The following is an 11,664-nucleotide window of genomic DNA, read 5'->3' on the forward strand; positions in this document are numbered from 1 at the left end:
GAAATATGTCAACTTGATGTTGCCAAAGCCAGGTGCCTCGAACAAAGGCACTGTACTTGTATTTATTTCTCTCTCTCTTATACTCTTACACTCTCTGTGTCCCTCTTTATCTCTTCCTTTGTTGCTCTTTGTCTCTTTCTGTCTTTGTGTCTTTCAACCTCTTTTGCTCTAACTTCCTTTTTCCCCCTCTCTTTTCTCTTTCTCTCTTCCTACCCTTTGCGCCTTCTTTTCTCTTTTCTCTCCTTCTGTCTTTCTATTTCTCTTTGGATTTCTTTCTTTCTCTCCCTTTCTTTCCCCCTCTCTCACGACTTCTTTTTTTTTCTCTTTTGTTTCTCCCTCTCTCTCCCTCTCTCTCCCTCTCTCTCTTTCTTTCTTTGTCCCGCCCCCTCTCCTTTTTCTTCCCTCTTTCTCTTATTTCTTTCTCTCTCTTTTTCTTTCTCTTTAATCTACTAGTCCGGCCCCCGACAGAATGTTTGTTCTATCGTGTGGCCCCCGAGTTAAAAAGAGTTTGACACCCCTGCTCTATAGCTTATGAACAGGGTTGGGTAGGGTTACTTTAACTTGATTACTTTCAATTACTTTTGAATTACTCCAATACCAAATATGCTAATAAAAGACAAAAGAAACTAAATATGAATACAATTGTGACTCACAACACGTGGTAAGCTTTCTCTCCTGGCTTTGATCTCCGGCAAAACGAACATAAAATGCGACAGAAACAAAATGAAAATAAATCAACATCATTTTTGCCGTTCCATGTATTCCGTTATCCCCTGAGCCTGCACAAAATGTAGTCATTTTATTCATATTTAGTTTCTTTTGACTTTTATTAGCATATTTGGTATTGGAGTAATCCAAAAGTAATTGAAAGTAGTCCGGTTAAAGTAACCCTACCCAACCCTGCTTATGAATGACTTATATTTCATGTTGACGATGTCTGTTGATTGGTTGTTGAGACAAAATTCATTGCAGCCTGGTGATCCTGGGATTACTTCCTGTGCGGTTTCTTCGTTTTCCTCCTGCTGGGGTTTTCCCTTGCCCTCATGTAGGTCTTAGATCAGGGGATGGTGTAGGCTAATAATGCTCTGTATTCTGTAATACCCTGTAGCCTATACAGTCCTTTGAGACTCCTTGTGGATAAGGGCTACACGAATTAACCTGACTCGACTTGAATAATTGTTAAAACACTCGTCGAATCAACTTTCTCGGCTTCGACTTTCCGGGTGACGCAGGTAGGACTTGAAGGCGTCGCGCTGCGATCGATTGCTCCTGTCTGACCTGGCAGATAAAGATGGACGCTCTCCGCAGTAGGTAAATAAACGCTTATCGAGACATTTGACTCAATGGGGTCGTGTTTTTTTAAGAGGCGGGTTCCTCGGGAAAACGCGAAGGCTTTCGTGTTAATTTACTGCAAAGTTGCGAAACTGATAGCCGCAATGCAGCGGCGTTCGGTCACAAAATCTCGACGCCGAAAGCCAATCAAGGGGAGGCGACTACAAACACGAGTTATTTTTGCCTTTTGTTGTTATCGTGAGTTTGATATTTGACGCGTTTTTCATTTAATGGCGTGTAATTCGGCGTTTTCAATCCTTTAAGCTTTTCTTTGTTTTATTTTTCCGCCTGCCTTTTTCCTCCCAAGGGGGGTCGAGTGTTCGATCGCCTCTGTGCACTGACTAACGTGATTTTTGTGCATCGCCTTCCTCAGGATTTAAACCTGGAAAGTGAAAAAGGGACGAAGAAAAAAGGACAAGGACGTCTCGGGAGCGACCTGACGTGCTTTTGTGAGTAGCGCTCTCTCTGGTGGTTTCATTGAGAGGCGCCAAGTGTCCACATCGGAGTCCTGCACCAAAACCACAGCCCCGTTTTTTGACCGAAGCTTGCTGAGCTGCAGCATGAACACAGCAGCGACGGCTCATTTGGAACTTCTGGCAAATGAAAATGGAGGAGGCTTCAATGTCCGGCCTGGACAACAGCAAGCTGGAGGTGCAGTGGGGTAACGAATGCACGGGATGGAGTGTTTTTAGTCCTTCACGTTGATGTTTGGTTTCCAGGGCCTTGCTCAGGACGTCCTGTCTGACCTAGTGGAGGATGCATGCCTGGGCCTTTGCTTCGAGGTGCACCGGGCTGTCAAGCAGGGTTATTTCTTCCTGGATGATACGGACCAAGAAAGCATGCGAGACTTTGGTGAGAACACTACTGTATAGAGTCTGCACGGTGTTGGGATTTAACTATCAAAAAGGACCGTTTACCAAATTGTTCGAATTAGTTATCTGACTCGATAAACCAAACACGACCTACATTCATCCAACAATTATGCGCTTGTAGTGGGTTTTACATAATTCACCCATGGAACCATTGTCCAGTTAGCGAGTTCCTAGGGGGACTTTTAATTCGGCCGGCTCGAGCCACTCTCGTGTTTGTTTTGTTATTGCAATTTTAAATGTCATTAAAGCAGCTTTCGTTGGCACCTTTGTTTGACACTCCGCCTACGACTCCCCTCTCTGCTCGCTACACGCTCTCGTTTTTTGAGAGAGAAATGACCAGGAAGGCCGACATTTCCACACAGGGGCGGATGTTTATTATTCCTAACAGCAGATCTGAGTGTAAACAGGAGACCCTCCATCCGCATTGCCCAGGATCATTTACACATTTCAACAAACAAAGCAAAGACATCCTACTATTCCTCTATTGGCTATGTGTCATCTGCAGCTAACTTTAGCTTTCTCTTAATGGTTATCTTCTTCCTGCATGCTGGCGTGTCGGCTCCTCCCATGGGCGTTCCAAGGCAGTTGTTTAGTGCTCAACAATCTTTGGTCGTCCTGCGTCAGCACACCCAGGCCTCCTGTTATCATAAGTGTCCTAGACAAAACAACTTCCATTTATGCATTCCACACAGCCTGCCCTGGTCTTTTATTGTACATTGAACTAAAGCACAGTCAGTGAATATCTTTATTGCATTAAACTGAATACATGTAACTTGTAGTCAATCGTATGAAATCCTTTTATAGTCAAATGTATAAAATCCTTTAACGGTCATTCGAGGAAAATTATGTCAGTCACCAGCCCAAACGACACAGTAATCCCTCAGTTAACGCAGTTAAAGGGGACCAAACCACCCCTTGAAACGGGAAAATTCCAGAATTAGCGTTGCATTTTCATACAAACCCAAAGGGCTAACTTTCCTCTCGATGACGTCCTTACCGACTGAGAGTATACGACTAACAAAATAACAATTCTAGATCTACAAATGAAAACACAGAATTGCAGTTAAATAAGTTAAATACATAATCTTTGTTGTCAGTATACAAAAATTGGAGTGCTTCTCCTTTCAGTTCAAAAAAGCGATTTAGAGACCGTCTGGCGAGCTGCACGCTAGCATCGGATAACCTCGGCTTCAGCCAGATCTTCGCGACGATTGAAAAAAGGACCGTCGCGAATGTAGCGGTTTCCCATGAGTTGTAGCTCCAGGTCATCCGTTTCACCCGTAACAGATCTAACATTGATGAGCGATAGGCTTAGCGGGGGCGACTTAAGAGGTGTCGGGGGGGCTCAAACGTCCCCCTAAGGTGCTCAGGAATCTGTTGTGAGAATAGACCATCTGTGCTTGGTCAGAGTTTCTGTACATGAAGGGGTAGTTACATTTATTTTAAATGCCAGTTACATTTATATTTTTGAGGACTGTCGTTACGCTGATATGACCCTCGATAAAAGGAGTTGGACACCCCTCCTCTAAAACTATTCGAGGTCGGCATAATTCATCCCACTTTCGTCTCTCTCCCCCCTGAAAGAAATCGTGGACCAGCCTGGCCTGGACGTTTTCGGCCAGGTTTACAACCAGTGGAAAAACAAAGAGTGCGTTTGTCCCAATTGCAACCGGAGCATCGCGGCGTCGCGCTTCGCCCCGCACCTTGAGAAGTGCCTGGGCATGGGCCGCAACAGCAGCCGCATCGCCAACCGCAGGATCGTTACGGGTAACAACACCAACAACAAGTCAGAGAGCGACCAAGAGGACAACGATGACGTCAACGATAACGATTGGTCTTACGGGGCCGAAAAGAAAGGTGACGAGTTTCTTTATTTACGGTGCCGTGAATTAGTATTCGCCCCCTTCCAGAGTTTTATGCGTATATATATCACTCACAAAGGTTTCAGATCATCGAACCAATTTTAATATCGCACAGACACAACCCAAAGAAAACGCTAAATTCACTTTTGAAATGTTGATTTCATTTATCAAGGCACAAAAAAATAAACCTATCTAGCCCTGTTTGAAAAGTAATCACCCCCTGAACCTGATACAAGTTTGGCCACTTTCGGCAGTGATAACAGAAATCAAACGTTTATTTGGTAATGAGTCACAACGCTGTGGAGGAATTTTAGCCCACTCTTCTTAGCAAAATGTTTCCAATCTTCCATATTGGAAGGTTTTCTACCACTAACTGCCCAATTAAGGTCACACCACAGTATCTAAATTGAACTTAACCAGCAAATTGTCCTGATCCTGAGGCAGCAAAGCAGCCCCAGACCATGACGCTGCCACCACCATGCTTTATTGTTGGCATCATGCACTCTTAAGTCAAATAATGTGCCATTTCAATTCAGGGTGTAAAAATCTTGACTCATGAGTCCACAGAATGTTTCACCAAAGGTTTTGAGGATAATCAAGATGCTTTTTGGCAAATGTGAATAGACTATGTGGGTTTTTTTTGTGACTGCAGTGGATTTTCGCCTGTGAACACTGTATGTCATTTTGGGCCAGTGTCTTTCTTATACTGGAGTCAGGAACTGGCCAACGAGGCATGCCGTCTCTTGGATGTCTTGGAGGTCCTGGCTGAGCCGTTGTCACACTTTTGGAGTAATCTTAGGTTGCTCGACCACTCCTATTTTTTTAAGCAATTCCGTTTGGAATCTTTTGGGATCGTGGCATGTCAGTTGTGATGTTGATATTTTGTAGCCTACTTGACTTTGTCTCATAGATTCAATTTAGATGATTTCTTGATACAACACAGGCGTCGGCGATCCATTTTGGGTAAAGCCGGTGGAATTGAACTTTCCTAAGTCACAGTTACTTTGTGATTTAACTGGGGCAATTACCGTATTTTTCTCACTATAGGGCGCACCGGGTTATAGGGCGCATGCTGGAATTATATACATATATTTATCCTACAGTTGACATATGTTGTAAGTGTTCTCAGCCCTTTTTGTATAGTTTTCAGCCGTAAGCTGTTCTTCAAGGCCATGAGTTGTTTTTTTGTTTCTGTCTCTTTCACATTCCAGTGGGTGCACCCTGACCTGTGCATGCCATAACTCAAGTTGTTTTTCTCCAAGAACCTTAATATTAGAAGGGAGGGTTCAGAGAGGTCTTCAGAGTGAGGAGGAGATTTGTAACAGCCTGGTCTCCACCGCTCTCATTATAATGATTAATAAAATAACCAATTCTAAATGACCGATTCTCTATGTCGTTTTATTAAAAATGTTGGGGACTTAAACCTAACATTTAATTGGTCCGTCGAAACCGGATTCCAAGATACCTGACCCCCAAAAAATAGTTTTTGGTCCTATATCTTCCATAGATAAGGCGCACCGGATTATAAGGCGCTACAATGGGAACGTGGACAAAACAGTCAGATGATTCAGTCTAACTGATTACCCTCTTAACATCCCCAAAGCTTGCAAAGAAGCAAATACGTGTCGTAGACACGTGCGGATGCGGTGTCCGTACGATGTCACTCAAATGCATCGTTCCATCATTCGGAAGGTTAAAGTCTTGGGATTCAAGAAATGCCAACCATTCCTTAGTTTCTATTTTCTTTTTCGCTCGCAACTTTACTGTGCATATGAGAATAAACACTTGGAATTGAGTTGAATTCAATCAACTCATCACAGCAACATCAAGATCGTTCTAAAACAAGATACCGGGAAAATATAAAGCCGCATAGCTCACCTAAGTTCTCACGTTCAATAATGATACGCAATCATGGTCTTCTTACAACCGCGAGTGAAGTAAATCCAGGAGAGTAAAATGTTTACAAATACAGACTAATGAAACATGTTTCTTTATGGCGTACTTTAGCAAGCTTGCTAAGCTTGCTACGCCATTGCTAAACTCGGCCAATTACAGGGTTTGTTTTGGCCATCTAGCCGCTCCGAATAACTTCAGCCAATAGCGATCGATGTAACGGATGATTGACACATCTTTTTCGGCCAATTGCAGGGTTTGTTTCGGCCCTCTAGCCTATCCGAGGCTCCGAATAACTTAAGCCAATAGTGATCGATTCAAATGATGATTGACACATTGGTTAGCCAATGAAACGCCGGTATATAAATCCCAGCATACACCGCGGACTACTCCACGTCCGGGGGGAAATCGAGTCGGCGGCTGTTGCGTAAGTTGCGAGACCTTGTGATTTAATGTTGATCCATATATAAGGCGCACTGTATTATAAGGCGCATGGTCAGCTTTTGAAAAATAATAAGACTTTTAGGTGCGCCTTATAGTGCGGAAAATACGGTACTTTTTCACCTAGGGCCGGATAGGTTTCTATTTTTTGGGGGGAGGGGCTTAATAAATTCAGTCAACATTTGAAAACTGCTATTTTTATTGCCTTGGGTTGTTTCTGTGTGATATTATGATTGTTTTGATGATCTGAAACCTTTTGCGAATGATATATATGCAAACAACGTAGAATTCAGAAAGAGGGCAAATACTTTGTCACAAAACTGTACCCTTCAACGTTTATCAATTGCTAAAAAAAATCTCCTTCCTTCCACTGGAAATTTACAGCCAAGAAAAGAAAACCCGAAAAGGTATTGTTAACTATTCTTGGTTGTTTTTTTTAATAGATATTTTGAGTTTTGTGTCACTTTTCCCCTTTTTTCCCCTCTTCAGAATCAAAATTCACCAAGGAGATCCAAATCCTTCAAGCATAAAAGCAGTAAGTTCAAATGAAAGGGATCACACACTCCATTTTGACACGCAAAACACAATCCGTCTAAAGAACACAGACGCTCCCCTACTTACGACCATTCGAGTTATGAAAAAACGGTAGATACGAACATTTTTTTTTCAGGGATGTCGAAAAATATCCGGACAAGTTAGATTTTGGATGGTGTGAACCTTTTTCCGAATACAGGACATTACCGTAGTGCTTCTTTCCGCCACTACCGGCATGTGGCGCTGTGAGAGCTCACCCAGCATCCACCCCGAAGAAGAAATCCAGATTTTATTTCCTAGTTCGTGTGTAAACATTCTATACTGAATCGGACCTTTTTATTGTTCAATATCTCATGCATCCATTCAATACGGTTGGTGTAAAGAAGAGGCGAGCCGTTTCTTTTGAAAGGAAAGTGGAATAAGAAAGCTTGATGCGGTTGAGAAAATGATCCGAACGCTTTTTTTCGGCCACTTTTTACCACGGAGGAGGACCTCTTGAAGCGCATCTTCCAAAAGTAAGTTAAACTCAACTTTATTTCTCTTTATAGAGTATATTATTTTACGAAATGTTTATTTTTTTAGTACAAAACAATACAGGTTACTTCTACAAGCCTTAAACATACAAAATATAGCACTGAAGCTAATTACCAACAAATTCAACTTACGAACGATTGTCCGGAACCTAGTTCATAAGTAGGGCAACGTCTCATCTCATCTCATCTCATTAGCCGTACCGCTTATCCTCATTAGGGTCGCGGGGGGCTGGAGCCCATCCCAGCCATCTTCGGGCAGTGGGCAGGGGATACCCTGAACTGGTTGCCAGCTGTTTTTAAAGGGAAGAATGCAAATATTGTTGTATGGGAGTAAAATATTAATAATTCATAAGATATTATTATATAGATGTGATTATGTACAATAATCCATTATCCATCCATCCATTATCTGCACCACTTATCCTCAGTGGGGTCGCGGCACGGTGGATGGGTGGTTAGCGCGCAGCCCCACGGTGCGGCGGTTCAGGGTTCAAGTCCAGCTACCGCTGCCTCTGTGGGGTTTGCATGTTCTCCCCGTGCTTGCGTGGGTTTCCTCCGGACACTCCGGTTTCCTCCCACGTTCCCCAAAAGAATAGAATAGAATATACCTTTATTGTCATTGTTACAAAATGGGTTAACATATTGTGACAACGAAATTGGGCATGACACTCCAGTTTCACATGCATGTCAAGTGAATTGGCCGGTCCATATTGTCCCTAGAAGCGAGTGAGTTGTCTGTCTCTGTCATCGGCTGGCAACCAGTTCAGGGTGTCCCCTGCCCCAGTACCCAAAGATTCCTGGGATGGGCTCCAGCACCCCCGTGACCCTACTGAGGATAAGCGATGCAGATAATGGATAATGTACAGTCATATTTTTGCAAATCGAACATCTTTGTTTTATTCACTCAACCATTATCGAGCCAAGAAACACTTTACTGTCCCTTAAATGTATCAAAGTTAATTCCTAGGACCATTTTCATGGTTAACTCATTTTGAGGCTTAATTTAAGTTTTTTTTTTCTTTTTTTTTTTTATCATTTGGGATCAGGTTGGCCAGGAGGTAATGCAGGTTTTTCCATTTTGGATTACACTATTTTTATAACCTAAAAATTCTATCAAAATAATACTTCAAACAGGTATAGTTTATTTATTATCTCCCAGTCAGACACAATTTTTTAACTACATTATAACTTTTATCTGATTTTTTTTTGTGTGAAAATCGGCAAACGTATGTGCAAGATTTGGACCCCGTTTGATTTTTTTGTTGTTTTTTTACGTAAACAAAATAAGTTATTAACTATACCGTACTACATCTAGAGCAAAAAATGAGTGTATAAAAAGAAACAGATATGCTGCCACCTACTGATCTGGATGAATGTTGCAGTTACTGCGCTGATGACTGAAGGGAAGGATAAAAATGGGTTATTTCCTGCAAAACACTAGTCAAGAACCCAGCACTAGCTTAATGCTAACATCTAGCATAAAACAAAATGGAGAGGTTAATTGACATTCGATATGGATGTGGCGATAATTATGATTAACAAACATAGGATTGGGTTATGCATTTTATGCAATATCGAAGGGGACTTCTGAAACTGTCCACTGTGAGATTATTCCGTGTCATGATATAGAGACCCTATAGTTTTAGCGTTGAATGGGACCAGAACCACCTGCAAAAAGTGAAAAATTGAGAAAAAACAAGGGATTTGGCATGACGAAAGAGCGAGACACAATCTGTTAGCGAGATGCATAGAGAACGCAGAACAGGTGTCCGGTCACAGTATAGTGTGAAAGACACTATGATATGAACTGGCCATTTGGCATCGGAGATCTCCAGTCAAGACTTGCTGGATGATCGGCGTGAATCTTAGTTGCCCCTGAGAAACATTTGTTGTTATTTTTTTATCTTATATACATTGATCGGCATTTAGCTAGAGCCTCGGGTGCCTGAAACGTTCAGGTTTTTTAAAATTCTTTTTCTGTCACGGATGCCATGGCGCCCAATTGGCCCCGCCCGTGTGGTGCCAGCTGTGGCTTGTTAACAGATTGGCTTTCTGTCTATTTAAGCTCAGTGCTCTCACTCTTCCCTGGTCAGTCTGTCAACGAATCTCTGCCCGCAAGACGTGGGTTTTGACTCAGTCCTATTTCCTGTCCGGTATTGTTCCCTTTTATTTTGTCCTGTTTGATATCTGTTTCCAGTTTCGTTCCCGTCTAGTTTGCCCTGTTTAATTTCGATATCCTGTTTTGATATCATTCCTGTCTGTCCCGTCCTGTCCGGTATCGAACCCATCCGTCCGATATCCGCTCGGGCAATCGGTATCGATCCCGTCGGCCTCTGGCTTCCTAACATTTCACGCCAGACTGCTGCCTAACGTGCCTGACTCCCCATCTCTTGTAAAATAAAAGGTTTGTGTGAGAAACGTCACGCATTTGGGTCCTGATCCTGTTCTGGTTCTTGACATTTTCGAGTAAAAAAAAATCAAAGGTCCATTTTTATTCTGACTGGACTGGCCGCAGAAACGTCAAATTGATTTGCTGCATTAATAAAAGAGAAACCACACGGTGTTGCATAAGTGTACACACCCTTTTTCCTGTATCATATCAACAAATAAAACTCTGCTTTTCTCATATGCTTTAAGAGATACCGCTTCTCTGTTTTCTACTGATCAGACATTTCCTCATTCGGGTGATTCTCCCCCTACAGGCATGATGACCACACGGTGTTGCATAAGTGTACACACCCTTTTTCCTGTATCATATCAACAAATAAAACTCTGCTTTTCTCATATGCTTTTAGAGTTACCGCTTCTCTGTTTTCTACTGATCAGACATTTCTTCATTCGGGTGATTCTCCCCCGACAGGCATGATGACCACACGGTGTTGCATAAGTGTACACACCCTTTTTCCTGTATATCAACAAATAAAACTCTGCTTTTCTCATATGCTTTTAGAGTTACCGCTTCTCTGTTTTCTACTGATCGGACATTTTCTCATTCGGGTGATTCTCCCCCTACAGGCATGATGACCACACGGTGTTGCATAAGTGTACACACCCTTTTTCCTGTATCATATCAACAAATACAACTCTGCTTTTCTCATATGCTTTTAGAGTTACCGCTTCTGTTTTCTACTGATCAGACATTTCCTCATTCAAGTGATTCTCCTCCTACAGGCATGATGGGTCCTCGCCGCCGCATGGACAACCAGGAAAGTCCTCGCATGCTGATGAAGGACGAAGCCTTCCCTCCATAAGGGTCCTCTCAGGCAGTACTTGAATCACGGTGAAAGTATTGCGTTTATTTTGTGGTTTTTACAGACTGCTCTGACCTCCCACTTAATACTTGACTTTTGTTTTATGAAAACACTCAAAATCATCACACAAACACTGGCTTTTTCGTCCTCCCTATGCTGGAAATTCAACGTCATCGCGACTCTCCATTGACTGTAAGAATACAGCGCGGGTTCCGGTTTTTGCTCTTACGTTTTTCTGGAACTGAATCACTCGTCGGTGAGTGCTGGGGTTTTTTTTTTTATTTTTTACCGGGGAACGACGGACTTGATTTTTAGGGTTCAAACGTGTCTGTGTATCATGTGTTTACAGTGTTGCACAAAACCTGGGTGTGATGTTCTTTTGTGTATATATTAAGATAGTTGAATTGCTGCTAACATGGCCTCCTTTTTTTGTTTCATCTGTCTAGCATAATAAAAAAAAGAAGGATTTTGTTACTGGTTCAAAGATTGAATTTCCTCCTATGTTCCTGCTCAGAAAACGCTGGAGTGATCCCAAGAGCCAAGAAGAAATCCGCAAGTTCGGGAGCGTTCTCCATTTGAACCCCGGTGCTGTTTAAGATTCGGTCAGCGACCTCAGTGGAAGTGTTTGAATCTCAAATCATCCATCCATTATCTGCACCGCTTATCCTCAGTAGGGTCGCGGGGGTGCTGGAGCCCATCCCAGCTATCTTCGGGCAGTGGGAAGGGGACACCCTCAACTGGTTGCCAGCCAATCACAGGGCACACAGAGACACTCGCTCGCTCATTCACACCTAGGAACAATTTGGACCGGGCAATCAACCTGACATGCATATTTTTAGGAATATGGGAGGAAACCGGAGTGCCCGGAGGAAACCCACGCAAGCACGGGGAGAACATGCAAACTCCGCACAGGAGGTTTAATCTTACGACCACAGAACTGTGCCGC

At 42.8% G+C, this 11,664-nt stretch overlaps 1 protein-coding gene across 1 annotated transcript; it reads left to right on the forward strand.

Moving 5' to 3' along the window:
* Positions 1 to 1,145: 1,145 nt before the first annotated feature.
* On the forward strand, positions 1,146 to 11,192 carry atxn7l3b (ataxin 7 like 3b). The gene is made up of 7 exons (XM_088323717.1): positions 1,146 to 1,311; positions 1,706 to 1,983; positions 2,052 to 2,184; positions 3,789 to 4,061; positions 6,785 to 6,807; positions 6,890 to 6,935; positions 10,639 to 11,192. Exons 2-7 carry the CDS (start codon positions 1,933 to 1,935, stop codon positions 10,716 to 10,718), a joined length of 606 nt encoding a protein of 201 aa, XP_088179843.1. The 5' UTR covers positions 1,146 to 1,311; positions 1,706 to 1,932; the 3' UTR covers positions 10,719 to 11,192.
* The last annotated feature ends 472 nt before the right edge of the window (positions 11,193 to 11,664 follow it).

Source organism: Urocampus carinirostris, chromosome 19, assembly GCF_059441175.1.
Source record: "Urocampus carinirostris isolate Australia breed hairy pipefish chromosome 19, RoL_Ucar_1.0, whole genome shotgun sequence".
Taxonomy (NCBI): Eukaryota; Metazoa; Chordata; class Actinopteri; order Syngnathiformes; family Syngnathidae; genus Urocampus; species Urocampus carinirostris.